Source organism: Tachysurus fulvidraco, chromosome 10, assembly GCF_022655615.1.
Source record: "Tachysurus fulvidraco isolate hzauxx_2018 chromosome 10, HZAU_PFXX_2.0, whole genome shotgun sequence".
NCBI lineage: Eukaryota > Metazoa > Chordata > Actinopteri > Siluriformes > Bagridae > Tachysurus > Tachysurus fulvidraco.
Genome location: NC_062527.1, coordinates 1,952,848 through 1,970,012, shown reverse-complemented (window position 1 = coordinate 1,970,012; position 17,165 = coordinate 1,952,848). Strand labels below are relative to the sequence as shown.

The 17,165-nt window shown below is 46.0% G+C and overlaps 1 protein-coding gene across 8 annotated transcripts in view; it reads left to right on the top strand.

Moving 5' to 3' along the window:
• srpk2 (SRSF protein kinase 2) overlaps positions 1-17,165 on the top strand; it is a 57,523-nt gene that overhangs the window by 15,587 nt on the left and 24,771 nt on the right. For 2 of the 8 annotated variants that reach the window (XR_007144066.1, XM_047819302.1), the window contains exon 1: positions 7,345-7,458. The exons of 2 other annotated variants lie outside the window; for them this stretch is intronic. Coding sequence is in view for 5 of the 6 variants with exons in the window: in XM_047819302.1 (XP_047675258.1) it covers positions 7,373-7,458 (86 nt within the window). In the remaining variant the exon portion in view is untranslated. Of the gene's footprint in view, positions 1-47; positions 706-7,344; positions 7,459-17,165 lie in introns of those variants that run through there. 4 more of the 8 variants (XM_047819306.1, XM_047819305.1, XM_047819304.1 and 1 more) reach the window with 3 other exon arrangements.

The following is a 17,165-nucleotide window of genomic DNA, read 5'->3' as shown; positions in this document are numbered from 1 at the left end:
TTACACAGCCTCCCCCCTCCCTCACAGGCAGTGGTTTAGCCCGCTGCGTTCAGAGCTCTGTTGTTGTGCAGAGAGCTGCAGAAGGGCCTGCCGAGCCAACCGCTGTGCCGAGATACAGACAGAAAGAGAGAGAGAGAGAGAGAGCGACAGAGAGAGAGAGCGAAAGAGAAGGAGGAAGAAGAGGTAGCAGCAGGCAGACAGTGTAGACAGTGCGAGGGAGCTCCAGGCTTCATTTCAGGGGTGAGCAGAGGACAATAGTGTCAACAGAATGAAAGAATTTATCCTCTAAGCCTGAAAAGAAAGTGAAAGGAGAGGCAGAGGAAAGGAAGGAAGGAAGGAAGGAGAAAAGGAGGGAGGAATCGAGGTGAGGAGGGGCTCCTCACGGTGTCGGAGTCTGCTCAAACCCTGCAAGATTTCATCTCCCCTCCATTCTGTTATTCGAGCTACGTTTCATCGTTTGCCCTCCATCCTTTCTTTCTGCACGGTGGAAGAGAGGAGCGGAGGAGGACGAGGCAGCCCTCCTCCCTTGTCTCAGTGGAGCAGCACAGAAAGGAGATGAGAAGAGTGAGACTCTGAACGAGGAGAGGCAGATACACACAGAGTGTTTAATTCATTTCTGGTCGCCTCTGTCGTTCCTCCGGGAGCGAGCGGCTCGAAGCCTCTGCTCATGTCCGTCAACTCGGAAAAATCATCGTCCCCGGAAAGGTAACGTGTCTCAGGACACCGGACCGTCGTCTTTTTTTGTTTTGTTTTTCATGACCCGTCGGTGTGTCTCTCTGTATGATCTCCATCTTTCTTTCTCTTTCTTTTCTATCTTTTGTTCTGTGTGTTTGTGTGCCGTCCGTCTAAGAATTGCGTTGTCTGTCTCGTCTGGATTTTCTGTTAGTGTGTAGCTCTGATGGAGAAAAGATGCATGCAGGGATGCAAAACAGTGTGTTTCGCACTGTATATCTACACACACACACACACAGAAAATAGGGCGCTTTTGCACTGCGTGTCGTACTCTGTTGGCCTTGATGCTGACGAAGACAAAACATGAAGTAAGATCATACCCAGCACCGGAAAACATGATCTGAACATCACAGCTTTACCATCACAACATGATCACATCAAAGCACGTTATCTCAACATTTCTAACACATCGCAAGCGAAAGTCGCATCATGCTATCGGTCTTAACAACAAAGCATACAGTCTCAATGTAAACGTGCATTTTATCTCATCGAGCCTGGTGTAGAACATCCGAACCGGGACAAAACATGTGATGCATATTTGGAACACGGCCACGTTAGACGGCAGTTTATGTCGTTACACGATATACGCACAAAACGCACCGTTAAAGCGTCGTTCGTCAAACGTTCGCTATTACATCCACCTCGGATAAGATGATAGGATCCGAGCCGAGCAACAGATTAACAGCCGGTTACTGTATGTTTAGTAAAATATGAGCTCATGTCATGCATCAGTATATACGCATCTGTAACTCATGTCTTACGTCCGCTCGACACACACACGTGTTAAAGTATGCTAATTTCTATGCCATATTCAAATAGAACGTGGCCGAATACAAATGATGTTCTATGATGACCTTTTTGAAATACCGTGCACCACTTACTTAACATCCATCTTCATCTCTGTCTTGCACTTTGCACTGCACACGGCGTATACTATAGATTATACGGACGCCTGTGTCTCGGTAACGCCTGGATATACTGTAATAGTTATACCTGCTCACAGTGTAAACAGAGGCCACAGCACTGCGCACAACACTTCAGCCCGGTGTCTGTTCTATTTAAGTAGCCGTGACGTCGTCGAAACCGAGAGAAGCCGTCCTTGCTTAGTGACTCGGAACTCGTTGCCAAGACGCTGTGAACGCTACGGTGCAGCAGCTCTCGGAAGACCGGTGGCCGTACCCTTCGAGCGACAGAGTAACCCTTTAAGTAACCCTAACCCTAACCCTAGGGATACAGAGAGAGACAGATAAATGGACAGAGAGATGAATCGATAGAATCAGATTTAACTGTTGTTGTGGCAAGAATATGGAGGGCACCTGCAGGACAGAACACTGCGGTTTACAGGAACAGGCATGTACTGTATAACAGACAGATAAGTGCCCTGAAGATAAAAAGCTACCATATATGAAAATATCTAAGCTTGGATTCTTGAGCAAGTTTGCTCAGTGCTGTAGCTTGTGTAATGGTTCAGGGAGACGGGCGCTCACCTCCTCGCAGGTGGTGTGAGGCTTGGTTTATATTTGACTCATCACGCATGTAGTGGCAGCGTTATTCATATACGTACCTTATATACAGGTGAATTATGATCATTTTAATTAATGTCATTCATTTTTCTACCATTTCCCTGATGGGGTCACGGCGGTAGCTGGGAGATCAACCCAGATTTCTTTGTCCCTTCATCCTGATGATCTCCAGACATGGGGACACTGCTAGACATCTCCATGTTAGCTGAGATCTTTCCAGAGGGTCCTGGGTTTCTGTCGGACATGTCTGTCCCTGTGGGACATGTCTGATACAGCTTTAACAGGAGTCCAACCAGAGGACATCCTTGTAAAAATGCCTGAACCATCTCAACTGGCTCATCTCAGTTCAGAGAGGATTAAGATGGTGTACAGGCTCGTGTATTTAGACGAACCTTTGGGTTACGCCTCCAGGAGCTCGATGGACCTACAGTAGTAGGGCCGCACTCGGTAACAGGGACTGTCAGTAGAAGTCAGACAGAGACCCACTAAAGAGGTTCAAAAAGACCCTGTACAGATTAGAGTTACAGCGATCCACCCCTGGAGTCAGGCCTGGGGGTTATGTTTGTGGTGCCTTGTGCCAGGACACCTGCTTGGGCACAGCCTAAAGTAGTGCCATGGAGCCATATTGTGGGCTTACCACCTGCAAGGTGAAGGCTCAGACTCAGGTACAATGCCTGTTGGGTTGCAGGCATGTGAAGGACAAACATAAATGGACTAAACTTGGCATCGGGAGCACTGAAAAGGAAAGAAGAATAAAACATTCGGGGGAAAAATAAATAAAAATTCAGCTACTGTAAATATGGGTCATTTAATGTCTGTGTACATGCAAAAGAAATACTCTCGGGCTTACAGGAGTGAGATGATATGGAGTAAATGAACGTTTTCCTACGTTACTGTTATGATGTCGTTTCCCAAACATTTTCACTGGTCGTCAAGTCAGAAGGGCCTTGCTCAGGGGCCCAGCAGTGGGACATGGGAATCGAACTCACAACCTTCCGATCGGTAGTCCAGCGCCTTTACCACTGGGCTACCTCATCCCCATATTAAACTTTTCTAATGTAATGTATAATATTTTCTAGACCATACCGTAACCCCAGTTGTCTGGACTTACAACTCTTGGACACCGGGAGCTATTACAGCTACCACAGTGTCTCCTATTTAGGGTTAACACCCTATGGATGTGGGGAAGAGTCAGAATCTGTGAGCATCTGCTGCTCTGAGCCTGTCTCAACAACTGGCAGCAAGTGTGAACGCAGCATCTTACTATATGCACTCCTACTGTGCCCATGGGAAGGGCATTTAACCTCCAAGTGCTCTGTGGGCATGGGGTACATCTAACCTTGCTTTAGGGGACTGAACGTGAATAGACATAAATACAGAAGAATACAGAGCGAATATGTATCAGTTAGAGTAGATTGCATCAATGCCATTCATCTTTTAACCCTAACCCTAATCCTAATCCTAACCCTGACCTAACCCTAATCCTAACCCTAATCCTAACCCTAACTGTAACCCTAACCCTAACTGTAACCCTAACCCTAACTCTGACCCTAATACTAACCCTAACTGTAACCCTAACCACAATCCTAACCCTAATCCTAACCCTAACCACAATCCTAACCCTAATCCTAACCCTAACTGTAACCCTAACCATAACCCTAACCCTAATCCTAACCCTGACCCTAATCCTAACCCTAACTGTAACCCTAACCATAATCCTAACCCTAACCCTAGGATCCTTAGTGTTAGACTGTCTGAAATTTATGTTTATTGGGTCTATTGACCGACTGCAGGACGAGTGGCTTTGCTTTAATGAATAAATGCAATGCTTACCAAGCCAGCATTGTCAGGACAATTATTATGGCTCTTACTACATACAGTACAGACCGTATCAAGTGTCCTCGAATGCTCCGATTTCTGCACGTTACCTGATTAGCTCGGACAGATGGGCTGGGAAAATGAAACATGAATGTTAACTGGCTGTCCTACAGGATTGGGATTTAAAACTCTGAGCTTAAGACAGTTCTAGAGCATGGAGCATGGCTATTATAGAACGTCAAGACATTGTTTTAGTAGGTGATAAATTTAGCAGTATGTTTTTTTTCTCCCTTATTTTTAGCAGGGGGTCTGTGCAGAGATCCATCCGCTGCTTTTCAGTCTTGTTTTCCATTTCAGATAAGAAGCTCAGCTTTTGGGTTCTGTTTGCTTTTGAGTGTCATTACAGAGCAGTGCATGATTTATCTAGAATCTAGACGGTACCTGTGGGGTGGTTGTGGATGGGGCTGTCGAGGGTATGTGCACACGGGTAAGACAGTGACGGGTTCCTGGAAGGTGTATACTGGGGGAAGTCATGGCCTAATGGTTAGAGAGTCTGACTCCTAACCCTAAGGTTGTGTGTTCGAGTCTCGTGCCGGCAATACCAAGGCCCCGTACCCCCCCCATGACCCACAGTGACCATCAGACCAGACCTACGGTGAACATCCAAAAACACAAGATATACGAGAAAACAGAAAGATCCAGAAAGTCCTTCTATGTACTTTAGCTTGCTGTTTAGAACTAAAGAGTAGATGCAGAAATAAAACAGTGGATGAGAAGAAGAATACCACTGATGCAGTTTGAAGGCAGATAATGCAAACATTCAAAAGGATGATATATAACGAGCACGACTGTGTGTGTGTGTGTTAGCCATGGCTACCAAAGAGCAAAGAGCTTGTACATGAACCTTTTTTCCTGTCCGTTAACACAAACAGAATCCATTATAGGCGGGTACTCTTGTTGTTGTTTATGCTGATTCTCGGGTATACAGTAGGTACTGAGTACTCAAAAAAAAAGGGTCAGTCACCATCCATGACATTTAAATGGCCCCTTTTTTTTTTATCTAATTCACTTACAGTCTTGACCTCACACTGATCCCACATACTTTTTTATAATCTATCAAGATAACCAACCTCCCGTTAATCGTCAGTACGCTCTCTCCCAACTCTTTTTTTTTTCTTTGGTCCTTCTGATGCTTTTGTTCTCTGTTGCTTTTCTTTTTTTTTCCTTCTATCCGTCTCTGCCTGTCGTGTGTCTCTATAACATTTGGGTAAATATACAGAGTCGTGATACGTGAACCTTAGCCGATGAGTGCAGTTAGCAGACGCGGATGCGCCGAGCGCGATGCCGCTAACGGTCGCACCGGGTCATTTCCCTAAAAAAGTTTGTTACGAACACTTTTTTTGTACATTCAAGGCTTGAGCTAAATATTCTGGGTAGCAGTGTGTGTCCAAAAGGATCTCTGTCATATCTCATAACCCTGTACTGGAGCACTGGGAGGTTTGCTTATTTAGGTCAGAACAGCAGTTGAGCTGCAGCTTCAGTGCAGATAAGCCGCCTGGATGAGGGTTGGAACATTACACTTGGCCGTCTGAGGAACCTTCAGCAGCCATATGATAACCCTCAGAGTTAGCTGACACCACCTGTGGAGGCTTTACCTGTCAGGTGCGCAGGGTGTGTACTGTACGAGGTGTGTGCGTCATCGACTGAGCTCGGGTGCGTCGAACTCGAGCAGGGCACGGGAGGGGAGCTGAAACGTGGGTGGAGATCCGACCTCGGTCAACAGGTGAACACAGCAGTAGCCGTATACAGTAATCCTTCGCCGTTTCGCGGTTCAAGTTTCACGGCCTCGGTGCATCGCTGATTTTTCAAAAATATCCATCGAAAAATAAAAATAAAAACGGTTTCCCAGGATGCCAGACAAAGAGAGAAACTCTCTCAGAGGCTTTGTACATACCCACGGGCACTCGGACGAGGCACGTGATTGGTTCCCGGCGCGAGATCCGAGCTGATTGGCTGCGCATCATCGCATCCTCTCCCAGCTTCTTCCCTTGTCGTATCTCGCCACTCTCGTTCACGCCGTCAACTGTGTCTCGCGTATCGTGTTCGAGATTAACTTTTTGTTAAGCCCAAGAGGAAGAGGAAGATGATGACCATCAGTGAAAAGGTCAAACTTACTGTAGGGCCAATCCTACTTCGCGGATTTTCACCTATCGCAAGGGGTTCCGGTCCCCATTAACCGCGATAAACGAGGGATCGCTGTGTGTTACTAAACCCAAACATTTCTGCATATTTCTGTCTGTAACAAATTAAGTACGCTTAACCAATAAGTACCATTTTCATTTTTCACTCCATCCTTCTACATTTTCTTTTGTTTCATATCTGCAGACAGATGAGCTCTGCACTTACAACTGGTAACCTTTAAAGAGACCGGAGCTTGCAGGAAACTGCGAGTCACTTGGGCTTAGAGGAATGTTGGAATGAGATGGGAAAGATACTCTAAGATAGACATGTTCTAATGAGAAATCCAGAGTGCGGCTTTTGGAGATCTCATTCCAAAGGAAGTATTTTTGGGATATATTCGTTCACTGAGGGACCGACTCGTGTGTCCAGAGTTAAAATAAACAAGAAATGATAGATTTCCGATTCCCGCCTCCGCCTTGTGTGTGTGGAGTTTGCATGTTCTCCCCGTGCCTCGGGGGTTTCCTCCGGGTACTCCGGTTTCCTCCACGGGTCCAAAGACATGCATGGTAGGTTGATTGGCATCTCTGGAAAATTGTCCGTAGTGTGTGAGTGTGTGAGTGAATGAGAGTGTGTGTGTGTGTGCCCTGTGATGGGTTGGCACTCCGTCCAGTGTGTATCCTGCCTCGATGCCCGATGACGCCTGAGAGAGGCACAGGCTCCCCGTGACCCGAGAAGTTCGGATAATGAATGAATGAATGAATGAATAATTGCTTTGTGTTTTGTCGTCACAACATAGTGAATCTCTGGTGTTTAAAAGAGCAACCGACAATAATAGGCCTATTTATGTTTATGTGCATACCAAAGATGTTTGCGTTCGCATGCATGCGGTCCGAGAAATCGAAGGCCCTTGCAGTGGCGTCTGAATGTATGACTCGTATGAGAGCGTGTGCGCATCTATAGAGATATAGACGGTAAGGATGGAGAGTTGTCAGCTAAGTGTGAGATGGTCATGTGAGTAACGGATTCTTGGCCTCATTCACACCCTCTACAGCGCTGCATACAGACGGTAACTCGGGAACAGGAGAGAACACGAACTCGTCTTGTGTCTGTGAGATAGTATGGAGCGCAGTGTCTCTCACTCCAACAAGTCTTTAGGCTTAGCACTCAGTGCTCTCCGGGTTCGACACCGAGCCATCAAACACAGGTAGATGTGTGTGTGTCTGTGTAAGTGTGTGTGTGTGAGAGAGAGAGACTATGATCTGTATGTCCAGATTTTAGACTCTAAAGAAGATCCCATCTAACTGTTGTCAAGTTAAATGACTGGATTGACGATCTGATTTGTTTTGACTCCACAGAGGAAGTGGTTATTGATCAGGTACGGCTCATGTGCACGATGTTAGGACATCTGGAAAGTGAGGCCCGTGTACTAAGAATAAGCCATCGATGGAGGACATCTTGCTTAAAAATAAAATGAAAGCGAGCTCATATGGGAAAAACATGGCAGCGAAGTCCATTTGTTGCTCTGCTGAAGGCGTTCTTCTCTCTGCGTGACTGCACTATTACAGTGTTAATTCATTATTTAAATATGACATGCTGGCAGTAAGGGGGGGGCATGGTGGCTTAGTGGTTAGCATGTTCGCCTCACACTTCCAGGGTCGGGGGTTCGATTCCCGCCTCCGCCTTGTGTGTGTGGAGTTTGCATGTTCTCCCCGTGCCTCGGGGGTTTCCTCCGGGTACTCCGGTTTCCTCCCCCGGTCCAAAGACATGCATGGTAGGTTGATTGGCATCTCTGGGAAATTGTCCGTAGTGTGTGAGTGAATGAGAGTGTGTGTGTGTGACCTGTGATGGGTTGGCACTCCGTCCAGGGTGTATCCTGCCTCGATGCCCGACGACGCCTGAGATAGGCACAGGCTCCCCGTGACCCGAGAAGTTCGGATAAGTGGTAGAAGATGAATGAATGAAATACCTATGAAGTATTTGGACAAATATTGGTTTGCATTTTCTATTATATAGCATAACAAAAAACATTTCATGCAATTCATGCAATTATCTAATCAGCCAATCGTGTAACAGCATAATAAACAATCAAGATCCCAGCCAATCAGCTTCAGGTAATGTGAAACGATTCATGACGATGGTGTCAGAAGGGCTGCAGATCTCCTGGATCTCAAATCCACTCAAACACCTTTGGGATGTGGTAGAATTGTGGGATGTCAACACAGAGCAGAGATCGAAGGAACGTTGGAATCTCTGCCACGAAGAACCGAGCGCAAAGAGACGTCCTACTCGGTATTAGTATGTAAGGAAACGCATTTAAATTAGCATGAAAAACATATCGGTGACGTCATGCGAAGACATGAATCCAACGAGGACTAGCATGATGTACGAGTTCGTGGAGTTTGTAGTATGAATATTTCGTGTCCCTGCTGCAGTATGTATGTGATTATTAGTTTTATCTGTATATTACTGTGCAATGTAAACACACTGATACGGCACTGATTAGGCTTTGATTAACCTGCAGTGATAAGAAAGCTATTTCCTTATGTTAGCTCTTCTCACAAAACATTCAGCTCTTGTGAATGCAAATATGTGTGTTTGAACCCTTCCTGTATAGTTCATGTGTTGTGGGGGATGGGTGTGTGTGTGTGTGTGTGTGTGTGGGCGAGGTGAGTGTGTCTGAGTGAGTGTAAGTGTGAGTGTGTGTGTGTGATTGGCATGTTTGTCTCTGTGTGTGTGTGTGTTTGGCATGTTTGTCTGTGTTTGTGTGTTTGGCATGTTTGTCTCTGTGTGCGTGTGTGTGTGTGTGTGTGTTTGCGTGTGTGTTTGGCATGTTTGTCTGTGTTTGTGTGTTTGGCATGTTTGTCTGTGTGTGTGTGTGTGTGTGTGTGTGTGTGTTTGGCATGTTTGTCTGGGTGTGAGCGTGTGTGTTCGGCCTGTTTGTCTCTGTGTGTGTGTGTGTGTGTGTTTGCTGTGAGTGTGTGTTTGGCATGTTTGTCTGTGTTTGTGTGAGTGTGTGTGTGTATGTGTGTGTTTGCCTTGTGTATGAGTGTGTTTGTGTTTGGCATGTTTGTCTGTGTTTGTGTGTTTATGTGGGTGTGTGTGTGTTTGTGTGAGTGTGTGTGTGTGTATGTGTGTGTTTGCCTTGTGTATGAATGTGTTTGTGTTTGGCATGTTTGTCTGTGTGTGTGTTCGGCCTGTTTGTCTCTGTGTGTGTGTGGGGCATGTTTGTGTGTGTGTGGCATGTTTGTGTGTGTGTAGAATAAGCGATTGCCTGTACAGATTGTTGCCGTAACGACACACACTGCTCAGCCTTTTCCTGATGCAAATGTTCTGTAGCAGTAAGCAACACTAGGGCTGCACAACAAGACTGTGTTATGTTGTGTTTGTGTTTGTGTTTTGTCACATTTGATAAATCAGGGTTAAAGATCGCTCTGTGTTATTGTCCGTAAGCTATTTATATTTGTTCAATCGAAACACTGATCAGCTGTGGCCTCGGTGGCTCAGGATGATCTAACCATTCGGTGATTTATCGGAGTCTTATCGATTAGTTCAGCTGCTGCGAGTGTGTGCAGGGTGTGAGTGAGTGTATCACACACACCAGGAGCAACGAAGGCAGTGTAGTGTGTAGTTATATCTGTGTCATGTCTATAGGGGAAGGATAGAAGCTGCTGTAAATTCGGTCCAGTTCTGGGACTCAATTCAGCCTCGAGTTCCATCCGGTGTCCTCACGACAGGTTTAATAGTAACGCTGGAAGGATTTATGTGAGATTCAGAACTCGGTTTAAATGATATAAAGGTGTCTGGATATGAAAATGTGGGGTTAGGTTGGGGTCAGAGATACAGCGCGCCTGGAGCAGGGAGGGTTGAGGGCCTTGCTCAAGGGCCCAGCAGTGGCAGCTTGGCTGTGCTGGGCCTTGAACCCAGATCCTCCGATCAACAACCCAGAGGCTTAACCAGTTGAGCCCCACTCCCCCCAAATCTTATCTGCAAAGTGCCGACGTGCTCGTTAGGGTTTCGTTACAGCCGAAGCGTCACGCTACGTAGCCGATCGAAGCCCTGGATGTATTGATTAAACGAGTAGTGGAATATCTGTAGTATTAATAAATAGTATTAAACACTCAGAACCAGGAGAAATTCCCACTCGCCACGGTGATTAGTTTGACCGAATCGGCTGGGACGGCCGTCTAGACGAGTAGCTACCGCCGTTTGCGCAAACTAGTAGGTTAGTTACTAGTTAAAAGTTACCAGACCGGACTACGTTTATTAAGCGTAACATAATAAGTGTCTCTTATTCAGCAACCCGCTAAACGTATTGTTTATCAAACAGAGAGTCTCTATTTGAACGGTCCACTATGTTACACACTACATGTTGAACTGCACCATATGGCAGTATGATGATATGCACAGTTTGTACATGTATCATGGACTGTCTTCAGGGGTGGTTCTAGAGGCGGGGCCACAGGGGCCCTGGCCCCTGCTGAAATCTGATTGGCCCCTGATTGGCCCCCGTTCCATCAATCGTCGACGAGAAGAGCAACCGGAAAATTTTTCACATGATTTTGTGTGCTTGAATGTACCCTGTACTTGGCCCCTGTATGTAACATGTGACCCCTTAATGGCCCCTGTTACAGAGAAATCCTAGAACCGTCACTGACTGTCTTACATTCAGCACATGAGACATCAACCTCATATTTCTCTACCTATTATTCAGTTCTGTGTGAACTTTATCCAGCTTCCAAAGGAACCTTAGTATTCTTACACATCTGCCGAATGTCACTGACGTTCGTCTACAGGAGCTCATGCTGACACGCTTGCCGTGTAACATACTGTACAGTCATTGCGAAAGTAAACGCAGGAGCCATTTTACAGAAGGAAGCAGAAGATTCGCACGCAGTGTTTGAGTATTAAAACTAACCCACTTCCTTATTATGCTTTGTATTTAAATCCCCTCTCAAAAACCCATTCATTTAGCCTTCGAGACCGTTTTAAATACCTCAGGATCGGTAAATACTTTAGGATGAAAGAGCGTAATTTTCTATTCGCTATTCAGCCCGTACTGACGACGAACAGATGTAGACACCAGACACGCAGTGATAAATTGATTCTCGTGTATTTTAAAGATGTCGCTTTCAGTCCTCCAGATGTGCAGCATCACAGTTTAAATCTGCCTCGTTTAATATAAAACGTCTTCTGTTTGGAACTGAACTATTAACCATAGAAGAAAAGCTACAAACCGTCCAGAGAGAATGATGCCAGAGTTACTGGAGTGGTTATAGACTAGAGGTCTTCACGGGTCCTCTTGGATCCGAAAACCCGAGGTCCGACCCGAGACCCGAGCGGGTTCGGGTCTAAAAGTCTCACGTATACCTCGGACACGGGTCGGGTATAATAATAGCTGCGTCGGGTCTCGGGTAAATTAAAACAAATGTGTTTTTACCAAACGGACCGGAGAAGACCCGAACTACTGTATCTCGTGTGTGTGCCTCGACTCGAGTCCTTTTCCAACCTCTCCTCTGTTTGCCAAGTCCGCTTGCGACATGTGGCTGGTGACGTGCGGCTGGCGGTAAGCTAATTTACGTTGAAACAGACCTGTCAATCAATTTTGAATCCACTCTGTAGCGGTTACTTTAGTGTAGAGTTACGCAACATTTGGGTCCAGTCGGGTTAAAAAAAAATTGCTGTCGGGTCGGACTCGGGTCTAATTTTTTTGGGTTTGTCTCGGGTCGGGCCTTTCTTAAAAAAATTCGGGTTCGGGTAAAAAGTGATTCGGGTCACTTCGGGTCGGGTCGATTTCTTTAGACCCGAGAAGACCTATAATATAGAGTATATATGTATATACATGCGACAGTGAGACAACTAGGTAGGACATCAGGAAGGAGACTGAAATATCCACAAGATTGCACTTCGGCTCACGCCGACACACAGACACACGTTTCCACAGGGAGAGGGTGAGTCAGCGGGACCTCTGTGAAAGAAAGCCTGGACGTAGGGGAGAGAGAGAGAGAGAGAGAGAGTGGCAGAATGAATCAGAGGAAAAAGTGGAAAGAGGTGGAAGAGAGATGACAACTGTGTCCAAAGTACGATTACCTAAGAAGAGTTTATATCACCAAGGACAGCAGGCTAAAGCTCCAGAACATTCTCCATCACTAAGAACTCAGAGAGAAGGTGATTCATAGGTGCGACTGACTCATTAGTATAAGCACTAAACCAGGATAAGGGCCAAGGCATGAAATTAATACCTGCCACCTACCAAATATACATGAATCATTTATCAGGGCAGTGGAAATCAAGATACTGTATGCTTTTTACCTTTTTAGTTAACACACAACACCATCCATCCATCCATCTATCTTCTACCGCTTATCCGGGGCCGGGTCGCGGGGGCAGCAGTCTAAGCAGGGATAGCCCAGACTTCCCTCTCCCCAGACACTTCCTCCAGCTCTTCCGGGGGAATACCGAGGCGTTCCCGGGCCAGCGGAGAGACATAGTCCCTCCAGCGTGTCCTAGGTCTTCCCCGGGGACTCCTCCCGGTTGGACATGCCCGGAACACCTCCCCAGGGAGGCGTCCAGGAGGCATCCGGAACACACAACACGATTTTAAATTTTGGCTGTTTAACGTAAAGTCCTAAAGTGCCACCAGCCTCAAGTGCCGGACCTCGCAAATCTGTATGTGATAGATTGAAGCGTTTGTAGATTCTTTTGTAGTTCTTAAAATGATGGGAACAGCCCTATTTAATGTCAAAATTTTGGCATAAAATCTTGTGGTGGGGAAAGAAACAGGGAATTGAAAGCCTCCTGCCTTCGTGCCTTATATTTAATCTGTTTCACAGAAAAAAACACTTTCACACGTTAAAGGTTGGGTCTCCGATTTTTGAGAAATGCTTCAGAAAACCGAGTCGGGCCGAATAATAAACAAAAAACAAAACAGACGTGTAGCCATTGAGCAGAAAGGGGCGGGGCTTGTCGATATGGGCGGAGAGAGCGTTCGGTGCGCGTGTGTGACGTTAGCAGAAAGCGGTTTTAACATCGACATGGAGGATAAAAACAAAGAAAGAAAGAGAAGAAAGACTTACGATAAGGACAAGAAGTAGGACGTGTTAATATAGGATCAGCTTTCCAGCGCTGGAGAGAACTGAAGGAGCAGGAAGTTGGCCACATATTCACAGGTTGGAGTTTCCCGAGTCAATAACTCCTGAGCTAAACGCTGTTACTACACAAATAACACCTCTTTTCTATCGTAGTAATGTAGAGAGGCAGCTACAACCGCGTTTTGTGTAGTAACAGCGTTTAGCTCAGGAGTTATCGACTCGGGAAACTCCGACCTGTGAATATGTGGCGACTTTACTTAAGACGCCGAGGCGCTTTTTTCCTTCTCGATAGGTGAGTAACGTTGGTTTTACTTTGTTACACAGAAATAATATATGCCTTTGTCCTTTACATCATTATGCTTGTGTGGCATTTTTGCTTGTTTGTTTATCTACAATCGTATTGTTCTTCCCTTCAGCTATGATAAAGACACGTTTCTTTCCATTAGTTGCCTGGGTTACGTATGTATGTGTGGGCGGAGCTATCGATACAGGGGTGGGACCCGTTTGGGTTAGGGGCGTGTTTGTTTTGGTGATTTCAAATGTCAACATTGGCTTTCAAACATCGTGCACCACTCCTTTAAGCTCTGGAGTAAATGTTAAGTATCGAAGTAAAGTCATGCAACTGAGAAAGTGAAACAAACAACCCTGAGAGCTTTGACTTTGTGTGAAGAGCAAATTCGAACGCTGAGGTTATCGATGTGTCCCCACAGCACCGATTTTATTTTATTAGGTTAATTTGTTTTTATGTTTCTAAGAAGCTTTAACTCTTTACCTACATGCACAGAATAGAGAGTTGTGTGTTTTTAAAGCATGAATGAAGAACAGAATGTACGTTTTGTTTGGTCTAGAAAATAACTTCTTTACTCATCACTAAGGACCGCGTTCTAAAGTCTAAAAAAGTCTAAAACCCAAATCCGTCAATATTTATGCTGTAAAGTTTCCTGATATTTAGAGTTTTTAGAGAATTTAGACAAATTTGTCTTGCACATAAACATCTGAGATGTGCTTGCAATACAAAACAGTCGAATACAAGATAACCTAAAATCTACAGACAGAAATATAAAGAAGATTATGATTATATGAGATATGAATAATATGTTGGGGGGCACGGTGGCTTAGTGGTTAGCACGTTCGCCTCACACCTACAGGGTCGGGGGTTCGATTCCCGCCTCCGCCTTGTGTGTGTGGAGTTTGCATGTTCTCCCCGTGCCTCGGGGGTTTCCTCCGGGTACTCCGGTTTCCTCCCCCGGTCCAAAGACATGCATGGTAGGTTGATTGGCATCTCTGGAAAATTGTCTGTAGTGTGTGTGTGTGTGTGTGTGTGTGTGTGTGTGTGTGTGTGTGTGTGTGTGTGTGTGTGTGTGTGTGTGTGTGTGTGTGTGCATCTTGGCACTCCGTCCAGGGTGTATCCTGCCTCGATGCCCGATGACGCCTGAGATAGGCACAGGCTCCCCGTGACCCGAGATAGTTCGGATAAGCGGTAGAAATGAATGAATGAATAATATGATGACGTATATTCTAGCGTATCGTCGGTATATCGATACACACGTGTTTGTAGTTGTAACGTTCACATTAATCCCTGCACGTCACGGCATCCAGCCTTGGAGAAAAATAGCACTTGATCCAGCGCATGCTTTTATTTTATATGGTATTTTTAAAAATCCTAATGAAGCTAATCGTAATGTGTGTAATGTCTGCTAAATTAGGATTTTGTCAGATTAATACAATATCGCTTAGCTTATTCAGTGCGTTCTCTGGTAAAGACCACGGTTTGAACGAGAAGCTAAGTTTCACCCGCTACGCTGTGGACTTATTGAGAACGCTTATTGTGTATTTAATTTTCTACAGCGGATGTTTAACCTGCTGTCGTTTGTCGTGATGCGATGGAGAGCCGCAGCAGAAGGAAACACGGAGAAGAACGCTGAAGTAGCTCTCATGATGCCATGTCGTTCTTGTTTCGTTCTTGTAACCCCTCTGTGCCGGGTGGGAGACGTAATAACCCCTCTGTGCCTGGTGGGAGACGTAATAACCCCTCTGTGCCGGGTGGGAGACGTAATAACCCCTCTGTGCCTGGTGGGAGACGTAATAACCCCTCTGTGCCGGGTGGGAGACGTTCCCATCTCATGTACCTGTAATTCTCTCATTTAGACTCGTGCTGGTGTGCCGAGCTCATCACCAAAATTTGCTGTGAATTATGGGAAGCTTGTCTTCATTTACACAGCAGGATGAAGCTGGTTTCTCATGAGCTTTGTTTGCATCGTTGGACTCAAATGGGAAAGTTCTGTGATCTCCAACAGGCTTCCTAAGTTTTTACTGAACAACGGAAGTCGAGACGGAGTTTGTTGTGATTATTTGCGTAATACATGAGGCATCGGATCAACCATGAAGTTTGGTCTCACACACACACACACACACACACACACACACACACACACACACACACACAAACACACACACACACACACACACGCAAAAACAAATCACAACTGTGCCCAGTTCCTGTCCTGGTTTGGCAGTATGTGCTGGATATCAGGAGCTGTTCCTATTTTAAAAAGTCTCTCTCTCTCTCTCTCTCTCTCTCTCTCTCTCTCTCTCTCTCTCTCTCTCTCTCTCTCCCTCTCCCTCCCTCTCTCTCTCTCTCTCTTTCTCTCTCTCTCTCTATCACCCCCCTCCTTCTCCCCCTCTCCCTCTTTTTATCGCTCTGTCCCCCCTCTCTCTCCCTCTCTCTCTTCCTCTCTCTCTCTCTCACCCTCTCCCTCACCCCCCTCTCTCCCCCTCTCCCTCCCCCTCACCCCTGCTCTCTCCCTCCCCCCCTCTCTCACCCTCTCTCTCACCCCCTCCATCTCTCTCTCCCTCACCCTCTCTCCCTCACCCCCTCACCCTCTCTCCCCCCTTTCTCCCCCTCACCCTCTCCCCCCTTTCTCCCCCTCACCCTCTCTCTCTCTCTCTCTCACCCTCTCTCTCTCACCCTACCCCCCCCAGCCATTCACCCCAGGCAGAAGAATACAGCAGAATGAATTTTGCTCAAAATCACCGCATGCAGACCGCCGAGAGAGAAAACCCCCCTTTTATCTTTATAAATGACGCAGCGTCCAATTTCTAGACTCCACTCCTGCTCTCTCCTGGTCTCTCTCTCTCCTCCTCCACCTCATCCTCTTCATTCTCTCCCTCACTTCTTTCCAAAAATCAGTACCACGTCATCAGTACCGATCATTGCTCCGATCCCAAATACTATGTGCTTTTTTTGCATGTAAAGACTTCACACCCTGCACGAGTAAGTGTACGCGTCTGCAGCCTGCCCAAGCAGAACAGGGCCGTTAGAATGTGACGCTGAGTTTCTGAATGTCTGTGAAGGGTGTGAATGGACAAGTGGTGTGTATGTGTGTGTGTGTGTGTGTGTGTGTGTGTGTGTGTGTGTGTGTGTGTGTGTGTGTGTGATTACAAGCTCGAAGTGATGATACTAAGTGGGTATAATAAAAATGCCTTCTTGTATGGACCTGCCTAGATTCACACACACACACACACACACACACACACACACACACACACACACACACACACACACACACCACTACAAGGGCTTTTCATGACATGTTAGCGCTTCATCTCATGTTAGCATCATTGCATGTAATCACTTATATCTCTGCACAGTCCTGTGGCTTGTGGCTGGAATGATGCTTCACATCGAATTTAATCTCTACTGAGTCGTGACTTTTTTTGATATTCTATTTTTTTTTTTTTTAATTTAACGCAATCTTACTTTTTTCTCCGACCCGACTGTTTTACTGTAAGTGCACTTGTATTTGTGCCTAAAGTGTGTGTC